The sequence below is a fragment of the Cyanistes caeruleus genome, chromosome 2 (genome assembly GCF_971803275.1).
Source record: "Cyanistes caeruleus chromosome 2, bCyaCae1.hap1.1, whole genome shotgun sequence".
NCBI lineage: Eukaryota > Metazoa > Chordata > Aves > Passeriformes > Paridae > Cyanistes > Cyanistes caeruleus.
In genome coordinates this window covers 120,895,268-120,918,152 of record NC_141702.1, presented here as the reverse complement: position 1 = coordinate 120,918,152, position 22,885 = coordinate 120,895,268, and the positions used below count along the sequence as shown (strand labels likewise).

Below are 22,885 nucleotides of genomic sequence, written 5' to 3'. Positions count from 1 at the left end.
TCCCACAGCAATCACCTTCAGGAAGGTTTGCAGCCTCTCTGTTTAACGCCATCACGCTGAAGCACTGCCCATAGGTCTCACAGCTCAGTTTGCTCGTTGGCAGCTGCATTTCATTCAAATTCACACTGCAATTTCCTGCCGGGTCCTGAGGTAGCCAAGGACCTGCTCCCAGAGAAGTCACTTCCTGATGCCCCTTGTTCTGAAACTGATGTTCTGAACTACAAGGATGTATTTTCTACCATACTGTTTGTTTTCTTCAAAGCTCCAACCCACTTACTCCATTTGTTCCTAAGAGAGCACAGCTCTCACAAACTCTCATTTGGTGGCAAGTTTCTGCAGTCAGCAAGCAATATAATTACCTCTGAGCCGCCTTCTGTAGCAGCACGATTCCTATGGCATGCCTTGTCCCAGACAATGGCACGCTGCTTACCCCAGCTCTAATCAGCATTCTTTCATTTGCAAGCAAAAAGAAGAGAGAACAGCATAAAGAACTGTGTATTTCTCAGAACGGCGCCTTATAAAGGAACTCCCTCAAAACTACCATTCAGCAAACCTAAGCAAAGAAAACACACTCCTCCTCAGTTCCTCCCAAACACAGCCAGCCCAGTCAGGAACCATTCCACGTGTCCCTTCTGTCTCTGGCCTCCACGAAGCCAGTACCTCCAACAACAGAGGGGCTCCCAGCTGCTGCCAGTCCTCGTGATCCAGCAGAGAGAGGGGTTTCTGCTGTCTTCGTGCACCAGCCACGGAGCCTGATGATGAGCACAAGGCCTTGCAGGCAGAGGGGTCACCCACACACAAGCAGAGAAAAGTCCAATAATTGTCCAGCTGTTCCCTTACGACTTAATTGTGCCATTTCTAACGCTGGAAAAGTTCTTCTGGATCTCTGGCTAAGCTATCCATACAGGCTTTTCACTGACTCACACTTGTTCTTCCTCTAAATATTCAGGCTGGTAAATAAATGTTTTGCCTTCCCGAGCTAATGCATAATGTATAAATCAGCCCCAAACACAAAGAAACCTAAAAACAGTTCTCATAAAAAAGATTGAGATTTTTTTTCCATAAACAACAGCTGGCAAAGTATCTCACAAAAGGGAAAAAAGAAAAAATCCCGCTTTGCCGATACATTTAATTGCTTCAGGATTTAATGCTTCTCCAGGCTTGTTTGCTGCAGCCAATGTTAGAAACAAAGTATTTCTATCCAAAAACTGCAACTCCGTCTCCCACTTCAGGACACACTGCCTGAGGAGAGCTGGAACAGCGCAGGCTTCTCCTCAGCCATTCCAGCCTCCCACGGGACCCTGGAGCTTGCTCCCAGCCTCCTGAGGGGATGCATCACCTGTGGAACCATCACACAGACAACTCCACACTGAAACGTGAAGATGAGGGTCTCGAGTATTTTCACCCAGAAATTAAAAAGCAGGTGAAACCGCTCTTTTTAAATTCTGAGTGAACAAAACAGTACTACACAGAAGAGCCGTGAAATGTTTAAAAAAAAAAAAGAGAACAATAAAGGCAACAGAGGAAAGTATTCTGACTTTCCTGTAAGTATTTTCACCCCCAGAGAAACAGTGCACAGCCATGGCAGAGTGTGTGTTTGCCCGTGTCAGCACTCTGAGGCCATCCCACTGTGCCTGCTGTTAAGCACATCAAGAAATAAAGATGGATTTGTCCCGACAGCCACACCTGAGGTTCCGTACAGAACCTCCCGGGAGGTTTCCGCTTACCCCAAATCCCAGATGATCTCATTCTTACAGGCCTGAGCGCCCCAGCCCTTGCTGCTGTGCCATGCAGCTCGTCAGATGGGTAACATTCCTGAGCCAAACCATTCCTGAGCCTCCCACAGCGCGTCCTGCCCAGGAAGGGAATCTCTGCACACTGGAGAACCTCCCTTCTCTGCAATTTCCAGCACCTCCAGAGCCATGGACACAGAGCACAAACCTGCCACAGCACACAGCCTGTCACCTTCCCAGCACCAAGCACGAGCCTCCAGTTTGTTTCAGTTTTCCATACACTAATCACTCACAGCAACATCATTTGAGCAGTTAGTTCACTTAGTTCTTGGAGTTTTACAGATAAACTACAAAGTGTGTGTTTCTTCTACTGGTCCTGTGGGAGTAGAAAAATAAGGCAGTAAATTAAGCCCAGTCTGCTTGCAAACCTCCTCCCTCTGAAATTGAGCAACAAGCTCTGCTTTAACCCCACCAGCCCTCTGCTCGCCCAGGCTCCAGCCGGATTGGCAGCAGCCTGCTTGTGGGAGAAGGGGATGGTGGCAGCCCTGTCCCCCAGAGTGACGCCCCAGCTTCACCTGCAGGGCTCCCCCAGGAGCAGCGTCACCTGGGAAGGCTGTGCGGGACCACCATCCATGGGGCTGGGAAAAGGAGCGGAAGCAGCAGGACTTTTTCTAGTTCCACTGGCTGCAGGCAAGTCTGCACCTCCACTGGGAATGTGTCATGGATCTGAAAAATCAAAATAGGATGGGAAACTGACTGATAGCACACACCCTTAAAAGGTCATCCAATCCTGATTTATAGGCTCGAAGCAGCAGGGAATTTCCTACATGGAAAAATCTGCCAGGGGAAACATCAATCCTGTCTTCAGCTCCGCTGTCCCTGGCTGGGCAGAGCACTCCACGTGCTCTGCAGAGCAAACCAGACCCAAACCAAACCAGCATGCTCAAGCATGGATGCACACGTGCCTGCACACCAAGGTCTCCTCCAGCAGTCACCAAACACCGCTGGGACTTGGCCGTGCAGGTTATGGGTAATGACATATCACATAACTCATCTGTGGGCTGCTGGGTCCTCTCAGCTTCCTGCGTGCTCGCCCACTTACTGAAGGCGGGTTAAATATCCCTGCAAGTCTTTCCCAGGAGACTGATTCAATCCAAACCACTCAGCACAGATGCAGTGGAGGTAGGGCAGAAGATGTGCTGGCTTTCAACAAAAGCTTCACTTGGAATTTATGGTTTGTTGTTTTTTTTTTAAGAAAAAGTGAGTTTGGAAAGACATGTCTAAAGAAGGAACCCAAGTGCAAGCAGAACATAAAATTAATTCAAGCACAGAGGCTGCACGAACAGCTCGATTCCACCACTGCCAGCTTCCCTCAAGCACACGAGCAGTGGTGGCTCAGTGGAACTTTCCATCTTCCCAGTCCAAGTATTTGTCAGCTCCTGCATCCTGATTAAATCTGCAATCCTGGTAACTGGGGATGGGGGAGAGGGCGAGGTTCAGCACTACCCACAGGAGCCTCACTCTGTAGGGATCTGACAATCTCGCTCCAAGACACGGCTCATGGGACGGAATTCATCTGCCCTCCCCTGTCCATTGCTCTCTGAGCTGTCCTGCCCTGTCCCTTGCACATAGCCAGCTTAGGGGGCTGCCAGGGGTAGGGGCACAACGTGGTGACCAGAAAGGATCTGTCAGCACAGCTGGACCATGGCTGCCAGGCTCACCTGAATGGCTGTGGGTCACTTCACTGCCTGGCCTTGCAGCCACACCTCTCTTGGAGGTCCATCAGCGCAGGGATGCCTGCAGGCAGCACCACATTCCCCAGCTGTTGCTATGGCTACAGGAAGCTGCTGCATCCCTGCATGCAGCATCCTGCCTCACCGAGGGTCCTCGCAGCAACCAGCTGGCCTGGAGGACATCCTTGAGATGCTGCTTGCTTCACGAGTGGCTCTGATGTCCCCTCACAGAAAATCCATGCCCCTCCTTCCCTTTTCCCCAGCACACTGGCCTCCTCTCAAGAGGAAGGAGCTCAGCAGCTCTGACTGCGGAGTACAAAGGCTCACACAGGGCACAGTGGAAGTCACAGGGAAACGGGAACACAAGGAGCTGTTTCACACAGAGACATCAGTTACCGACTTGTTGACTGGGAGATGCGAGAGTGCACACCGGGGAAGCGTCATGCAGCTCACTGGCCCAGTGACAAACACCTCTCACGCTTTGCTTGCGCTTTTCCCAGGGAACACGGTGCGGATGGAGCTAGAGGGCAGAGTCAGACACACCCCTCCTGCCTGAGCAGCCCCCTCTCCCACTGCCAGGGCCCTTCTCCAGGCGTGCTGACCTGCCCATGGCACACTGACACGGCCACATCCACCACAAGCATGGGCAGGGATCCCATCAGGCACTTAGCTTGCAGCCAGATCTTACAGAACAATAGGTTTAGGTCCCGTGGGCAGCAGCCCCAAGAAACCCCCAAGCAGCCTCCTCCCAAGGGAAGCATCCCTGCAGGGCGACAAGGTACGGGCTTCCCCGTGCCGCAGCCCACGGGACACGTGAACCCCGACTCTGTCGAGCCGTGCCGGAGTTCTGACAATGAATAATTAATTGCCGCTTTGTTTTCTGCTGAAATTCTATAGCAGTAATTATCTCTGTTTTAACACAAAATAATTATCACTTTCTCCTCTCCTCCTCTTCTACTGCCAGTTAAGAGAGGGGAAGACAGCACCTCTGGCTCAGGATTGCTCCGAGCCCTTCGGGGCTGGAGCTGCAGTGCTGGGGAATCACCAGGATGCTCCCCCGGGCCCAGCTTGCCAAGCTGCAGAGGGACAGAGCACTGCAGCGCTCGGGGCACTGGGGACTCGCACTCATGGGGGCAGGACCTGACTCTCCAGTCGCTGTCTTCTGAGGTTTTTAATGAGTGCTAATTAGAAGTGGCCACTCAGGCCATCAGCAGCTGCCCATCCATCACCAGGTGCCTGAACTGATGCTGCTTCTGTGTTCACCAGGCTGTGGTCTCAGGACTGGCCTCGGGTACAAAAACTCTGCTCAGGACTGCTCATTTCTTTTTATCCCACCTCTCTTTTTTCTATGCATATACATGTGAAACCAAGAAGAGGGTTTATTCCAAAGTATTTCCCCCTCCAGCAAAGAGTCGCAACCACGACTGCACAAAGAGCCTGGAGAGCTCCTGGCAGATCCTCATCCCAGCCCGTGCCTGTGGGGGACACTGCCAAGACCAGCGGTGAGGACAGAAAGCTGTGGCACTGACACTACTTTTGGTCACCAGCAAAGGCACACAATGGGCTGGGGGGCAGCAGTTCCCCCCGAGAGAAAGCTGCCAGACAGCTCATGCAGCACTGGGGCAGCTGCTGCCCCACAATCAGTACTTTTTTCTCTAAAGCACCAGTGTAAGCCTTTTAAAAGATATTTGACCCTATCCTGGAATTTCAGGGTATCTGATGACAATATCCTGAAGTGCCAAAATTCAGGATGGAAGCGAAACCAGATCTGAAAACCTCCCAGTATCTCTGGATGAGATACATACACAGAGTACGAGCAGCTCTCCAGGCTGGTGACAAGGGGGCGTCTGCCTGGTTTGAATGCTCCAAGCAGCTGGCATCCTGTTCTGTTTACTCCCCCAGTCCGCCCGGAGCGTGCCCTGCTGTCACTGACACTTCTGGACTGGAGGGGTGACCCCTCTTTCTGTGTGGTTTCATCACACCCAGCACAGAAGACTTGGATCCCAACAGGAGAGCCCCTGAAGGGTCTGGGCCAAAGAGGGAGCTCTCCACCCCGCTGCAAGCACCAGGTACCTTGGGATCTTTGGGAAAGAAAAATCACTCACCTCTCCATTTCCTAACAGGAACAGTGGGGAATGGACAAGGGACCTGCACATATGGGCAACCAATATCTAATCTAGGATTTTTTTTAAATGCAGTCCACAGGAAAAAAAGGGTATTTTAATGAAATATTTTTATTTTACCCACTGCTGCACACTAAATCAAAGTCCTTCAGCATTAACATAGGAAACCATTATTCTGTGCATGCATAAGTGAATTTACGCACATGTCTGTATATAAAAACTATACAATTAAGCACTGCTTAAAATGCAGATGGCAGATGATAAAAACTCCATCCTGGCTGTACTAAAACCTGACTTGGGATGCTGTATTTGATTCTTGGTCATTTAAATCTAGTGTAAACGCAATTAAGTCAACGAAGCCAGTAATAAATTACACTCGTGGAAAATCTGGACCTTTGATTTTTAACTACCAACTACTGTCAAGAACCAAAAAACAAACAACAAAAATCCAGTTTGCAACATGGGGCCAGATGTTATTTTTCTTCCTTTGCAGCAATAGCTCCAAAATACCAAATTTAAAACACAACTCTAAGAAAGGCTTGTCCTGGATCTTAGAGCTACATTAGCTTTCAGCCCTGAATCTTAAATTAATGCTTGAGGCCCCTGTTTACACATTCATGTTCAATCTGTGAAATACAGTACAGACACACCAAAATTTAAAGCAGGTGCTGATAACCACTTGCTCTGATTTCCTTCATTATCAGGCTTACTCCTTCTACCCTTCTAGCATCACAGAGGAAGTTTCAAACAGCTCAGGAAAGATACTGTCATTCTTGTGATCTGATCAGGAACCTCATACCCTGTCCCAACTAAAACAAGCCACAGATTTTACATGGCCTGGGTTAACAGGCACTGAGGCAAATGACTTCATTCCCAAATTTCTTGGTAGTGCAAGTCTAAAATTTTTAACAACCAAAAATTTACAGCAGCACAGACTCTCATGGGGAGAATTAGGACATTTTACAAAAATCCAGCTATATATTTTTAAACGCTAAGTGGACAATTTGCATTTACCATGCCAGGCGAACAATTCAGGTGCTCGGAAGAAAGAAACTACTCTGGTGTCTGGCCAGAGAACATCTACATCTGGGGCACAATAACTGCGATGTTTTTGCAGCTGTGAGCGGCCATCTGCACCTCAGCAACGTCCCGAGGCAGCCAGAGCCACCAAACAAGGGGACCACACTGACTCTTCCCAGCTGCCAGCCCAAAACCCTCCACTGGCGCTGCTTTCCATGCTCAGCATGTGAAAATCCAAGCGCGTTTTCTTCCCAGAGAAAGAAGCAAGTCTTACTTGACAATTTTTTTTTCAATGCCGCCTTAGAAATTCAGGTCACAGGCTTCATGGAAGGCTTCTCAGATTACCAGAGTGATGCACAGCAGCAGCCTGGCATCCTCAAGTGTCAGAGAAGTGAAACCCGGTTCAGAGAGGTACAATGTGATATTTATCCCCGTCTGAAGTCATGCTTTGTTGCTTAACACCTTTTAAATGCAAAGGCGTTTAAAGATTTGGAAGCAAGGGTCCCCTTTCAGTATTTTAAGCCTTTCTGCTGCCTTTTCCACAACACATAATAACCAAAGGAGTAACCCAAGCTCACTAAAAGGTCAAGGAAGCAAGCCTCATTCCTCTAGATACAAAGAACAAACAAAAGAGTAACAGAGGAAAAAAGCCAAAATAAATCCAAAAACCAAGAAAATTTCTGGGTGTTTTAAAGTTATTCCAGAAGGGAAAACATAATCATAAAAAAGGACACAGGGCTTCCCCACTCCACCACTGGAGAGCTACCATGCAGATGGGGCTGCACTTCTGACAGACTCCCAAACATCCCCCTTCTGCACCTTTGGCAGCAGCAAATGTACAGGTTCTGTTCCTTGCTCTCTACAAGGGTTGTTATTCCTTTCTTTCTGCCCGCTTGCCATTGTTTCTCAATCTACTGACACAATTCTTGGGTAGCAAAAGGCAATTAACTATGGTGTTCCTCACTCCCCATGCAGCATGACACATGGATCTTCCCCCAGCGCTCTGCGAGCCCTCCCTGCACAGCCAGCCCGTCATCTTCCACCAGAAACAACAACTAAAATGGGAACAGCCTCATCACAAGCATCACCAATCGAGCAAACAAGTCCCAGTCTGAGAGATCTTCCCACACTACAGGTGCACATCCCAGCTGTGCTGCGGCACTGGAGGCCCAGACAAGGTTCTTTTCTGTCAGAACAAGATTGATTCAGGTGCAGTTACATATTCTGGAAAAACCGACAGCAGCTTTCCGAGGAGGACACTCTGGAGCTCACCACCCCTCCTCAGTGTGAACTCTGGCTTTGCAGTCTGGGGCTTGCCTTCTCCTTTTGTTTCATCGATGCAATAGAACACACCTAGGATCAAGTGGGTAATAGCACTGCCGCCTCTTGATTTTAATCACACAAGCTTTGTGTTATTTTTCTCCCTGAAGCTCTGGCTCCTGGAGCTGCACACATGGGAACAATGGCAAAATTTCAGCAAAAGGAAAGCCATTGGTCTCCTGCATGTGCCCAGAGGGCCCTGTTTTACAGGGAACTGCAGGGATTTGGTGATCAGTTCTGAGTTTTCAAGTACCCAGCAAAAAGCAGCTGTTCTGAGCTTCCCCTCTGGCACACTGTCCAGGTACAGCCCTGCTGTAAAACATAGCAGGTCCTGCCTCAGAGTGATGGTGCTCAGCTACCTGCTCCCAACTCAGCCACGCTTGGATGGCTGAAGAATCCTAGAGAACATACTTGTGACCACCTCTTACTCCTAGGAGATCCTACAATCCAGCAGTCCCACAAAAGAGCCCAGCCCAGAAGGTGAACCCCCAGGCCCGAGCGAGTCCAGAGCACAGCACGGAAAAGGAAAATATCTGCAGTTGTTTCTACCAAAGGAAGCCACAGGCTCTGCGAGGAGAGCTCCTCAGCTGCCTTGCACATTGCCCTCAGCCAGAGCTGCAGCTGCTGGGACACCGCCAAGTCCAGGGTCTGGACACAACGTGGGCACCAGCGCTGGGCTCCTCGGGTCAGCACCAAACCTCAGCCCCTGGTCCCCACCAGGAGAACATCTCTCCTGGGCTGCAGCGAGAGAGAACCCAGCTCCCTGCCAGCACAAGAACCCAGAAGAAATAAGCATGTTTTTGTTCTTATTTCTGAGGTTTTAACCCAAACATTCTGGTTTTCTGAGGCTTCAGGTCTGAAGTTGACTAACAAGTAGAGTGTGGAAGCAGAAGTTCAAGCAAATTTCTGTCAAATTCACCAAATTTATAGCTCAGTGAGAGAACATCTTTTTTGCTATTCCTCAAGGACATTTTGTTACTAAACTTACAGCAATTTATTTTTCTAACGTTCCCACAAGTGAAAGCAAGGTTGGGCAACTTGCAAGGCAGGAACAAACTTTTAATTTTGCTAAGATAAAATTAATTTTGCTTGAAGGAAAGTGACTTTGTCTTTCAATTGGATTGAGGTTCAAAGAGGAAAAGGGAAAAAGGAACATAAGGGAAACAAAACAAAATCACTCTTCACATAGCATGCTGTATCTGCTTGGGAAGAAGGCACTTCTAAACTCTGTAGTTCTCTGGACTTCATTCTGGGCATGACAACCCAGCAGAATGCAGACCACATAAAGCCCAGCACATGCACATGGAGAGAGAGGAAAGAGATCAGAAAGCTCAGCCCCAGCCAAGGGGCTTTGGGACTGTGGGCTCAGGTTTGTGGCTGGGTACCAAAGGGGCTCTGAAGACACAGCCACAGGCAAGCAGCCTGCAAGGGCTACCTGCCCCACAGCCAAGCACTACAAATTACATTACACGAGCCATGACTCACTGCAGAAATATTGATAAAGAAGAAAGTTGCTTTTGAAAGAAGATGAGGACAGTAAAAAATAATTGCACAAAAACGTCTTTGGCTGTTTAATTTAAGCACTTTTATGCCTGAGGGTCTAAATGAATACACTGAGATCTTTTTGTTCCTTCAGCAATCAAGTATTTCCTGCTATTACTGATAATGACTTTAAAACAGCACACTTAAGCAGGGCTGTTACTTTATTTTCAGCCTTTCTGAGGTGGGAGTGAAGCGCTAAGGCGGGGGAGGAAGGGAGGCAATGACAGCTCTTCAGGGAAAGCACATGTCAGTCTGGTGAGGAGCTAATGAGGGCTGGCACCGGGACCTCCCCCTCCAACCTGAACCACCAGACAGGTGACACCCCATTCTGACACAGCCCCAGAGCCCTTCACCTCCTGGCAGCTAACAAACCCCATCTGAAACAAGAGCAAGCTTCGGAGATCCTCCAGTGCAGTCTGAGCTCTGAATCTGGTAGCACAGAGACCTGACCCAGAGCTCAACATTAAACCAGCTTCATCCTTTTTCATGGCTTCCAGGGGGTGACTCACATTTCTGAACAGGACTGGGTGAGTAAATGATATTTCACCTGAACTGACACAAGTAATTCTCGCTCTTTCCCGTCATCTTTTGCATGAGCTAGAAACACGGCCCAGAATCACGAGTGTTTCATTTAAACAATATCACTGCTTCTGTGAATAAACTATGTCCAATTTTTTTGTCCACCTCTAGTTTCACACACCTTCATGTGGATGCCACAAGGACAAGGGGATGGGTAGGACAGGCGAGAAGAGCATCTGGTGTCTGACAGCAGACATGAGAAGCCACCAGGGTCCAAGAGGGAGGGGACAATCAGCTCTGACTGCAGGGCTGGACACTCAGGGGACAGGCAACAAGAGACGAGAGGCTCCTTAGCAAAGACAGCAGGCTGCTCTGTGGTTCTGCTTCCACAGACACTCAAGAAAACCACAACCAGCCACAGGACCAGGCCAGAACCCACGATGAGCATTTCTCAGAAAAAGGTCAAAACGAACAAACAAAAAATTCCTAAAAATGGTCTTTAGGCTGGATTCAGTCCATTTCACCCCTCTAATATTTCTACAGCTATTTTTGCAGAGGAAAAGTAAGCAAAACCCCCACTACCTGGAGCAGTTCTGATGATGAAATGATACTAGACAGGCCACTGGATAAACCATTAGGAAATGGAAGTAGCAGCCAGCAAATGTCATGGCAGGCATTCAAATGAGCCTGCAATCACCCGAGCAGCTAAAGAACACACTTCTTCCCTTTAGCACAGCAAGGTGTGTTCATCGCCAACACAGCACAGAAACCACGCACTGAAAAAAACCACAACACATTTTAACAGGAGGCATTCCACTTCCCTCCACCAGCAGATGAGGTAAAACTGCTTTCTTAAACAACCCACTTCTGCCTAGCTGCAAGGTGTTTATACAGGTTCACTTGGGAAGCGAGGAGGAAAAAACCCTTTTCAGGCAGCATTTCCCTGTGACACCCGCCCGAGGGAAGGAGGAGCACCTGAAGGCCAACACACGTGGTGCTGTGGGGATGCTGGGGAGGCTTGAGCTCTGCTGATTCCCAGGTCACAGCGAGCCCCCAGGCTCTGGTTATGCAGCACTCGTGCATTATGCTCAGCAGCATCACAAATTGCCCCAGTTTCCTGGAGCAGCCCTTAGAGAAGGCAAAGGCAGCCGTGCTTGGTGAAACACCGACTGCTGTGCCCCATGTGGGGCCTGACCCAGCAGCAGCACAGCAAAGGGAAGGACTCTGCTGCCCTGGATGGAGCCTGCCATCAGCCCTGCCTGACAAGCACAGTTCCTGCTGTCAGGGCTGTACTAGGATTTGAGCCACCCTACTCGGGGCCACACTTTCAAACACAAAAGCATGGCTTTTTAACACCACTTTGCTCTCATGCTGGAGGATCACAGGCAGCACCACTGTCGGTCACAACACGCTGATGTGCCATGCCCTTCTGCCAGCTCCTTGCCTCACTTGTTTGCTGAGCAGCGGAGCTGATGCATCCTGCAGGTGAACCTCAGCCCACTGAGCTCAACAGGTAACTTCCACAGACACTGCAATCTGGGGACATCCCATTCCCAAATGCTTCTGACGGCCACCCGGCCTAACACCAACACGCTCAACAGTACTTAACATTATTTACATTTACACCCCGATAAACCCAAACAAAATCAACAAAAGCACACACAGGACTCCGTTACTTTCACTTCCTTTCTGCAGTACTTTGCATCAGTTTCTACTACGGAACATCACATCATGGCAATTTCAAGAAGAAACAGCAATTCCACGTGTCTAGGTATTTTTGCTTTCTCTCTCCTGAGAAAATACAAGGTACTCAGTAGTTATTGTTTTACTTTCTGAAAAAAGGGGGGTGGGAAAACCCACACACCACCCATGCTTCCTACAGACCACTCTATTTGGTGAGAGCAGCAGGAGCAGCTGCAGTGGTGAGACAGCAGGTGCTGAGGTACAGAGAAGGAGGAAAATATTACTGCCAGGGCTGATGTGGGGCTGCGAGACTGGGTCTGTGCTATGCCAGAGTTATGCAAACAAGCGAAAATTGAGTAAGAAGTATTTTTGTACCAGTTTTTGCTGTCTAAAAAAGACCATAATCATCCATCTGTCCAGAAATGTTATTAAGGATTATGACAGAGGAAAAATTATAGGCTGGGAAGTGCAGCAAGAACTGCATTTGTTAGAATTTCTCCTGGGGCACATAACCTACATTAGTCCCGAAGAACAGAGAAAACCCCTTTTACTCCTCTCCCCAAAACCGGAGGAAATGATATCCAAGCTCTAGTGTGAAAAGCAGCATTTATGGATGCAAAAATAAGTAAGTCTTGGCAGTACAGATGTGAGGAAGCCAACTGCAGGACTGAGGAGCTAGAGGCAACTTTCATTCCTACCTGGCTCGGTGCAGTTTCTGACGTAGAGCTGCCCCCCGTCCTCTGGGACGTCAGTCACGTTCTGCTCACGTGCTTGCAGGAGCTGTCGCCTGCTCCACTTGTCACCATTTTCCACAGAATAGCTCAGGGCATCGTAGCCTGAAGGAAAAAAACAGTTAGATACACGAGGAAAGGCAACTCCTGATTCCGTTCCTGAACGCCTGAAGCGGACAAAACGTTTGCATTTCAAAAACCCCACGGCCCCGGGGGTTTAAAAGGGCAATGTTGCCAGGCTCACTGCCACAGGACGCTGCCAGCAGCTCCCCATCCCACAGGAGCCACAATTCCTCCACAGCTTCTGAAGCTCATCCTAGAAGAGCATCTCTGTTTTCCCACCCAGCACCATCTGACTGACGCCAGATCACGCCTCTGACTCTTTTCCACACCTCCACTCTTCCAGTAACAAGAAATATCCACGAACACAAGGGGCATTACTTTGTCTCACTACCTTTTACTCAACCCTTGGTCTTCTCTCCCCTTCAGCTTTGCCTTGATGCTGCTAAGTGAAGCTCTATTTCAGCAATGTCAACAACTGGCTGATTTCCACAATGTTCCTGGCACAAAGCTGGCCAGCCCTGGCCATGCCATGTCTGCCCAATCAGCTGGACACATGCTCATGTGTCAGCTCCATGACTCCTATGCTGGTTCAAATTCAAGGGAGGAAGAAAAAACTTCAAACTTCTGTTTTGTTTTTTTTTAAGCCAGAAAGTATCCACACACCAAATCAGCCCTCTTGCAGCCCTCCAGTAACAAACAGCATTTGAGAGGGATTTCCTCCCACCCATCCATCTCCTTCCCACCAAGCAGAACATGGGCTCTCTCACAAGGACTTCTGAATTATTCCCAGTTTTGTCCACTGCTTTGGAAACGGATCACAAGGAAAAAAGCAGTGGGACAGAGATCCAAATCTTGGGCCAGTGCCTCAGAGGGTGATTAAGGACAAAGGATAAGGTTCTCTGCAGGTCCCAACCCTTTTGTTAGGTTGCCTGGCACATCCAGTTGAGAGAGCTGCCCCACCTGAGACTTGTCTGCCTGGCCCAGATGATGCTCTGCTCAGGCCACTCCATGTCACACTAGCAGCAAGGAGGGAATGTTTGGGAAAGGGCTACCTGGCAATCTGCATCCCAGGCCACCGGGACCAATGCTCCCAGGATACACAGGAGCCATCTGGGTGCCTGTTTGGCAGAAGAGCTGCAGCTGCACAGGCAGCCTGAAGCACCCCTGTTTTCTAAGCAAAAAAACCCCATTTACCTTGGTAAACCAAATGCCATCATTTGAAGCTTCAAGCACTTTGTCTTTTCAATGCCTTACAAAAGTCAGAGAACAGAATTCGCTGTCAGTTTACTCTGTGAGCACCAGTAAGATTAAGCTGATGGAAGCGGACTGCATTTCCAAGAAGGAGCACAAGCTGTAATGCAGCATCAGGGATCTCCCATAACAACACACACTCTGGTAGCCTGAGCAAAGCAGTTTCAGTTCCACGTACAAGATGCTTTCAAAGCAGAGGAACTCTTCTACAAGCAGGAGAGGCTTCTCTGTGTCACTGCATGGAGCAATGACACGAGGGAGGCAGAACACAGGGACTGCCACGGCCCTGGAGTTCTGGGAGAACCTCTCCTGCTCCCTCCACTCTGCCTCTCTCAGATGGCAAACTCTTCCAAGTGAGGGGTAAAGAAGAAGAAGGTCATCTAAGGTGACTTTGGAAGGGGAAGAGCTTAATTTGGCAACAGGAGTGTTTATAAAGGCTACATCCAGCACACTGACAAACTTCAGCGTAAATAGCGGCGGGCCGGGTCCACGGCCGAGCTCGATGGGGTGACTGACACCAGGAAAAGCTCTCCTCTGGCACCAGGCTTGAGCAGGGCCAGCTGTCCTACAACAGAATTTGCAGCCCACCACCCCCAAAATCCTACCTAGGGCATCTCCATTCTAAAACACATTTCACTCAACAGAGCAATAGAAAATAGGAGATAGAGATGAACCTTTTTCAAAGCTTTGGCCTCCCAAGGATTTCCCTGTGAAAACAGGGACACGTTGAGATTTTAACCTTGCTAGCAAGGACACTCAGTGACACATAAAGGGTCCCTGTGGTTTTCCCATGTGCTGGCACCAGTCTCCTTGCAGTGTGCTGCTCCTTGGCTGCTCAAGGCCTGCCCTGCTTTAGGTGCTGGTACGAGGCAGAAGCACCAGGGACATCACCTTGGCCATAGCATCCCACAGCAGGGCTGCCAGGCCACCACCACAGCCAAACTCCTCTTCCAAAGGAAAAGCAGGAAAACTTACAAAAAAGAAAGCTAACAGTTTTCTTTCTCAACTGAAATTACTCAGGAGTGGATGATTTTTAATGGGAACCATGGCAAAGAGTTTTTTTTCATTTTCTCAGCAGAGGTAAAGACCGCTAAACATCCCGCCTCAGCTACAGTGCCATTTTGGGCAAGCCAGATGAAACACTTTTCTTATGAATGTTCTAGCTGCTGGCTTTATACTAAAATAATACTGTGACATCCTCTAAAGCTCTGGTACAATGAAAAGTTTTTCCAAAGTTCTGTACCATAGTGTATTTCAAAGTGAGCGAATTATTTTTTCAAGCACTGAACATCGCCACAAGGTATTTTCCACAACTCCAATTATCCAGCACCAGTTTTACATTACACACTCAGAACCCAGGTTCTGGAGAGCTTTACTCGTGCTTCCTCCTGGAGATATTCCCATGGACAATAAGCACATGAGTCATTTTTCCCTGTCTTTGTGCCTGCTCCGCATTTCATAACAGAACTAAGACAATGCAGACGGTGCATTTCCAGTGGCCACGTCCCTTTACATAAGACGGGGAGTACACGAGCGTGTGCTTGCCGGGAGCTCCTGCCCCTGCCAGGCTGGGGTGGCAGGGACACGAGCCTGCTGGGCACAGCCTCTCCAGCAATACTGCTCACCTGTTCCACTTATGAGCATGAAGATGAGATGGAGTGGAAAGAACTGATGGGACAGCTCAGAACTCCTGGAAAGGCTCTGTGTGTGACCCAGATCTCCACGTGGGAACTCAGGAGCTCCTTACGCTGTTCCAGATGGCTCTGGCTGGAGTTTACAACTTTCAGTGCTGCAGAAACACAGCCAAACGCCTGCTGGCTGCACTTCCCAGCACAAAGAACACCACCTTACAATGCTGAACAACATCCCTGTGTTCCCAAACTGCACTCTGATCTCACAAGCGCAGTTATTTCCAGCAACAAGGCGCAGGAACCCCAGCAAGATGGAACAGCAGCAGAACCTTGGAGCAAACACCCAGTTCCTACCGGGGACAAAGCAGGCTGGTGTGGAGATGGGGGGTCCCATGGGACAGGGAGGCCTTTGCACAGCTGGCCCAAGCAGCCAAATGAGACAAGAGCACCCAAACCCAGCGCTGGAAGAGGAGAAAAAACTCATCCACTGCACTGGAGGGTTCAGCTCAACAGTGCTGAGGTGAAGAAAGGCAACAAAGATGGAAGGTGCTCGTGAGCAGCCAGCTGACGGGCAGGGGGCTGGCCCAGCTGAAGGGACAGCTCTGCCACCACTGCTTTCCCTGGCACAAAGCACTGCTGCACAGGCAGGGCTCTGAGAGCTGGCTGGTATCCACAGCTCTTGCTGACAATAAACTACTTTCTATGCAAACTGCTGGCCGGAGCCAAAAACAGCACAGCTTTTCCGAAATATGCTTGCCCTTCCTCCTCTCTCATCTGTCCCTTTTATCTATTGTTTTCACGGTGGTAGCTTTGGGTTTTGGAGGGCTGGTTTCACAACCAGCTGAATTATCTCCGTCTCCCTGAAACGTTCCTGCAGTTAAAACAACAGGGAAATATTTCGGAGAAAGAAAAAAAGCTGGAAGAAGCACAAGGTTCCACATAAGGCAGCACTGAGGTGGAGAGCAGCGGTGTGCTGACTCAGGACAGCGCAGGTGAGCCCTGGTGGAGGAGCAGCGCTCAGCTGAATGAGCTGCAGCCCTGCTCCACAGCTGCCCTCCCACGGCCATGCCCCTGTGGCTGCTGGCCCAGAGCCTCGGGGACGTGTCCAGGCAGCCCCTGCACCACCAGGCCTGCTGCAGCCAGCCACCACAGAATCCCAGCTCGGGATTGCATCAGCACGTCATAAATGGATTAGCGCTTTGCCTAGGCTGATTTGGGAGATGCTTTTCTGCCAAAATCATCAGCAGCAAGGACCCTAACTAGAGCATCCTCAGGAGAAAAAGAATCCCAGACAAACAACCAAAGCCCCAGAAATCCTACTCCTGGTTTCCACAAGCAGCCTGCTCCTTACACCTGATTTCAAAGCTGTACTTCCATGCATCCTCACCTACATGGAAAGGTGCAGAAGGGCAGGGAAAGCACACTGCTGATAAAACCTCTACCACATACATGAGTGAGGCACGGAGGCCAGAGCCAAGCTGCAGCCCGTGGCCAAGCAGGGCAGGGTCCCTGCACCAACAGCCCCTCACCACACACCCTCCCACATATTTTCTATGTGACCACCAGTAGAAAAAGCCTCACAGCTCCCACACACCTCTAGGGGGGCTCCCCAGCTCCCTGCTAAGGAGCACAGAGCCCGCTGAGGGCCCCACAAAGCTTCTGCCCCTCCCAGCCCAGCACTGCTCTCAACAAAGCCCAGCTGGAGTTGGGAGAGCAGAGCATGCTCCAAAGGTCCAACAACATCTCCACAGCTCTCATGGCAACAGCAAAATGTGACTTTTGGTTTATTTTAACCCTGAAAAGCTGCCCGCTCTCTGGAAGTGAAATTTTCACACGCATTCTACTGGGGCCTGCCTCTGCTCCCACCCTGAGAGCAAAGAGAATCTCGAGTTCAGGCAGTGCTCAGCAGAAATGCACGTATGGCTCACCAAGCTCCAGGTGAAGTACCTGCACCATCTCACACAGCAAAGCCCAGGGGATGGAAAAGCACCATGCAAGAGATGAACAAATTCCCCAAGAACTCCTTGGTTACTACATCCCAAGGAGTGCTGGGTTAAGCTCAGTTAAGCAAAGATAAAGTTCTGTCTTGTGCTCATGACTGTGTTGTGCCAAAGCCTGTTACTGGATATGGGATTGTTGCAAGCTTCCACGGTTGTTCATCACCAGTTTGTGCAGAAACCTGTGTTTTCTTATGAATTCATAACAGCTTGACCATAAAAATGACCACTCCATTCTTCTTGATCTATGCCTAAGCACAGAAGGAATGGTTCTGCCCCTGGTAAAAAACAGCACCTTTTACTTCTCCCTATCACAGCCTGGTGTGGCTCGGCTCCTCTCCAAAGCAAACAGGGTTTTTCTTCTCCTGAAAATCTTCTCATGCTTCTATAAACTCCCCAGTTTCACCATGGACATACCTTTGTGACCCTGCCCAAATTCAGGTAATTCTCAAGGCAGCAGCTTCCTTCCCACTGGTCTGTACAACAGCACTGGTACTGTGAGCCCGACTCCCTGCTCTGGTTTCTCAGGGATATCTCACTCCCTGCTGCCACTCTCCTCTCATTAGCATTTCACCTGGCACAAGTGGAAAGTCTGGGCACTGCTGACACGATCTCTGCGCTGGCAGACATGGACTGCCCGGCGTGATTCCCACAGCTCGCTGGCACAGCACATCTCCCCTGACAGAGCTGCTGTCCCTTCTGTCCGCCTTCTGTCCCAAGCACGGGACAGTCTCCTGGCACCAGCCAGAGAACTCTGCTTTTTGCTCCTGCTGCTCCCGTGCCTGTCACAGGAGAAAACTGCAGGAGTAAGTAATGCAGCATCCGTCACATTACCCTGCTGCAGGCACCAGCGCTTTCCCCCTGCCCCAAATAAACAGAAAGGAAATGTTCAGAGGCAGAAAAGGAAGAGGGAGAGCAAATTCCCCTTTCCAACACATCCCTGGGGCAGGACCTCTCCCTGACCAAGCTCCTTCCCATGCACCTCGCCCTCATCCCTGCACCCTGTGAGATGCCACGGAATCCTAAAGCACATCCAGACTCCCTGCTCTCTCCCTTTCCCGCATTTCTCTAGAAAACCCTGCTCACAGAAGGTGGGAATCACAGCAGCGAGGGTGTGCTACAGGTGGCTGCACATCTGGGTCATCCCTATCAAAACCATCCATCAAGATTTCCCTTCTTCATGGTAGACAGAGAGGAAAAAAAGAGCAGCAATGAATTAATCTCCAGCTGACTTTCCATCAGTAACACTGCCACTTTTTATACCGTTCCAAGATCCTGTGGCTGCTTGAACCTGGAAATCATGACCTTACAAGGCTGGAAAAGCCGTACTTGGGAGCCTCACTGTTAGCAGACAGACCCTTGTTTCTCGGAAGGATTGGGTAACACATTACAGAAAGAGCTAACTCTCTGGAGAAGGCATTTATCTTTTCAAAAGCAGTGAAAAAACAAACTGTGCTTCAAGCCCCTGTGGCAGAGGCGAATACCTGGGGTTTGACAGGGCACAAACCCGCTCGGGAGCTGAACAGTCACTGTTCCTTCCCCCACATTTATGCATTTCTCTTCTAATTTTGAGCTGACGCAGTGGGAGGAAAGACGGTTTTGGGTCAGATGAAATGTTTTAGTAGAATATAAGATTTTATTTTGGTTTGCTCTCTTTTACACTTCTAGCTAAATATAATTCTGCAGAATTAAATTTAGTCTGAAAATACCATAAAAATGTGCTGGGAAAAGAAACATAGCAGCTCTTCCACCAAAAAAAAAAAAAGAAAAAAAAAGAAAAAAAAAAGAAAAAAAAAGAAAAAAAAAAAAAGGGAAGGGAAAGCATGACTTTTTTCCCAGTTAAATTCCAAAATATATGAAGAGTGACACCCTTGCAGCTTTGCCTGAACAATCTCTGTCGGTGTTCAAGGCCAGGCTGGACAGGGATTGGAGCAATATGGTCTAGTGGAAACCACTAAAAACAAGCCATCCCTCCCAGGAAAGAAAGGAAAGGAAAAAAAGACTGTCATAAGCCCTGGCTCCCACTCTGATATCTCTGATGATAGGGGAAACATCACAAAAGAGAGATTTTTTTTCATACTTTTCTTCACAAAAGATGAAGAAAAAACTGGATCTTGCAAAAAAGTAAACAAGCACGAGGGAAGAAGGAGTTTTTGTGTCAAATTTCAATACAAACATATTTTTCAAGTTAAAAAGACTATTTCTCCTGTCCTTTTGCCTCACATCTCCTTTCCCCTTGTGTTTCCCTGCAGCACCACCACATGAATCTGCAACTGGCATTTGTTTAACTGCTGTTATTTACTGTTTCCACCATGCTGGAAAGGCTCTTGGGGAACACAGATGAGTCTCAGCCACAGAGAAGACATCGGCTCTGGTATTTAACCCCACTGTTCGGCACCAGGTCTGGATTTGCTGCCTAAAAGCACTTCTAATGTAAGGTGACATGGGAAAATTCACTGAGCAGCCAGCCCTCACCAGGCAGTGCAGAGCTGCAGTGTTGAGAGTGAAAGGACAGGAATAAAATACAGCAGTACAGGAGTGTGGAGGAGCTGGGAACTGTGAAATGAGCAGCTGGGGACAGAGGTGTGAACCCAGGCCTGGCAGAGGAAGCAGTGCTAATTCCCCCTTTCCTGAATCCACTCAGAAAACCCCTGAGATGGCTTTTGTCAGTGCTAAGAACACGCTGAAGGGCAGTGCTGGCCTGTAACTGATGCTGTGCCTTCCACCCAGGAAACAGCGCTCCTGACACCAATGCATCGCCTTGTCCTGCAGCTGGAGTTAACACAGGAGAGCAAGGTGCTCCAGAGGTTGCAGGGTGCCTGTGGTCCTGTTCTCTGACACCAGCCAGCCAGAGGCTCTGGTCTGGAGCTGCCACAAGCCATCCACAGGCAAATGGGCCCCGAGAGCAGGAGGGAGCACCCACTGGGCATCCTGCTGGAAAGCCTGGTTCCACCACCCCTCTGCTCCCACCAACAGAGCCCCAAACTGCACAGGGGTTCCTGCCCTCCTTTCAGACTGATCTGTGTGTCTCCAAGCCAAGATGAAAATTACCTTAGTGACAGAGAGTGTTTTCCCTCAGGTATCCACTTAATTAAATATTGAAAGAGCTATTACCTTTCAGGGATGCCAGTGCACTGGCTGTGTCCATTATTTATAACATCATGTATTCATTACGTATTTTATCCCATGCTCCTATCTGCTGATCTCATAACAGGCCCTTAAACACAATTTTAAGCAATTAATCCTACTTTAATTACAGACAAATAATATATAGAAGCCTCAGGACATCTCTTTCTTATATTTATTAGAAGTAAGCAAACATATCTAGAAATAAATCTGGTAGTCAGGGACGAGAGGGATGTGGCCAAGCAGCCTGGGAATCACAGAACAGGAGTCAGGCACACTTCACTTAAAACTGCCAGCTTGGGCTACCTGGAAAAAATAAGTCTTGTCCTGCCACAGATCCCTACCACGACAGCCACTTCCCTGCTGACAGATGTGGCTGTGAAGCCCAAGATCACTGAGCACATGGGTGCCAGCCCCAGTGCTGGCAGAGCCGCAGGAGGCAGGGGAGCCCTGCTCACTCCACTCTCCTTTGTGTCTCCAGGTCCCTCTTCACAGTCCCACAGGAGGGAATCAGCCCTGGGTCCCCCCAGCAAGAGACAGCTGCTCAGCCTTGCGTCCCTCCGCTGCAGACTCTGAAACATAACTCCAGTTCTCTCTCCCATACCCAAACCAACACAGTGGTGTGGTGACCGACAAAAACTTTAAAGAAAGGAAAAAGGAAAGGAAAGAAAAGCCTCTCTGGACATATCCAGGATGCTCCTCATGAAGCACCACAGATCAATACAGAAAACTATCAAAAACTATCCCTGGCTTCAGCAGATTTTGGACTGGTCCTTGTAGGGTGGCCCAGGAGCACAAGGCTGCCGAAGCCTTTCAAGGGAGATCTGTGCTAAGGCTTGGCTGAAGCTTGTAGAGGCTCCTTAGCAGATCCCTGAAAAGGCAGCCCATCCATAAAAGTAGACGATGTCTTTGCAATCCCTGTCCAAACTGGTAACTACACTCTTACTTCTTCCACCTGGGGAATGTTCCCTACCTGCTGGAAAAGACAGGCACAGAGCCAACAGGTACCAGTCCTGAGACTGCTACAGCAGCACCCCTGCCCTCCTCTGAGAAATGAAGCCGACCTGGAATGCTCCAAAATCTTTTAACGAAATAAATAATACTACAGAGGGGAATAAAAACTTCTATATTTAACCAGAGGTCCTGGAACAAAAGGACAGTGCTCCACATCATACCAGAATCAAGGGTTTGATGCTGTCCTTCCTTTATAAGGCTTTAAGATGGGCAGACCCTCCAAGAAGCAGTAAGCAATTCTTTATTTACCCTGAAGTGAGACAGTGCAGACCCGGGTTTAATTCACTGCTCTGCTATTAGCCCGTGAAGTGACCTTGGACAAGTTGTTCTGTCCAGATTCTCAGCTGGTGTCAGCTGGCACCGTGCCACCACAGCCAATTTAAACAATTTGAGACACCAGCCCCAGAGCTCTCAGGTCCTCGGCCTCCCTCTCCCGAGCAGCTCTGCCACCCGCACGCAGCCCCACGCCCGAAGGGCACCGGTGGAGGGGGGAGAGAACTCGTGCTTCCCTTGGACAGTACACAGTTTTCATAAAATGAAACAAAAAGCCTGGTTTGGTGGGGATTTTTTAAAGCAGCCCTACGATCAAGGCTTTAAAAACACTGCTGTGCTCTGGTGAGACCCCACCTGGAATCCAGCTCCGGGTCCACCAACGCTAGAAAGACGGATGGACCTGTGGGAGCAAGTCCAGAGGAGGCCACAAAGATGCTCAGAGGGCTGGAGCTCCTCTGCTATGGAGACAGGCACCCCTGCAACCTCCCTTCGGATCACTTCTTTACTCAAGAGGCTTTTACATTGCTCAGTTACTTTCTTGGACAGCCCCTCCACTTCTGAACGAGCTTGATTTGCTGCCTCCTCTGATTTAGTGCAAGAACAAATCCAAAGAATACAAAACTCAAATTGTTCTACTCTGCCAACAGCCAGCAGCAAAGTTAACTAACTCGAGGGTGCTTTTAAGTGCTGCCTGCCTCCCCTGCCATGGCACTGCTGTCCCGGGGGAGTGCAGAGCCAGCAGCACCTTGCTGCGAGCGCAGCTGATGGAACCTGCCAAAGAAGCAAGCTGTGCATGGCAGCCACTGGCTCAGACCAGTTTCCCCTCAAATGAATTGCTGCACTGTCTCAGCACAGGCAACGCTCATTTTCCAGAGTTTCTTTCTGCCCCATCCTCTCAACAACACACAAATCAACCCACCATGTAGAGGTGCACTGAGAACTGGAGAGCAGATCTCAGAGGAAAAAGGAATGTCCATGTAAGGCTCGTTTCTCCTCCTGCTTTATGTTACAGGATGTTCTGGCCATCTTAGGGAAAAAAGCCAGTTGAGTGTATCTCTGAATGAGGATGATTTTAATAGCAGACCCTTCAGTTGTTTGTAGCTCAGTTAGCATGTTTTTGGCTAGC

General features: G+C 49.3%; 1 protein-coding gene and 1 long non-coding RNA gene across 9 annotated transcripts in view; one reads left to right on the top strand and one right to left on the bottom strand.

The window, feature by feature from the left end:
- The window catches only part of SLC24A3 (solute carrier family 24 member 3), a 110,444-nt gene that overhangs the window by 79,300 nt on the left and 8,259 nt on the right, over positions 1–22,885 (bottom strand). For 6 of the 8 annotated variants that reach the window (XM_086879422.1, XM_086879423.1, XM_086879428.1 and 3 more), the window contains exon 2: positions 12,372–12,509. In XM_086879422.1, the coding sequence (XP_086735548.1) occupies positions 12,372–12,509 (138 nt within the window). Of the gene's footprint in view, positions 1–2,308; positions 2,460–12,371; positions 12,510–22,885 lie in introns of those variants that run through there. The other 2 variants (XM_086879429.1, XM_086879427.1) reach the window with 2 other exon arrangements.
- LOC147655194 (uncharacterized) lies at positions 2,458–21,111 on the top strand. Its single transcript, XR_015283925.1, has 3 exons — positions 2,458–5,535; positions 7,585–9,998; positions 19,599–21,111. It is a non-coding gene; the product is annotated as an uncharacterized LOC147655194 (long non-coding RNA).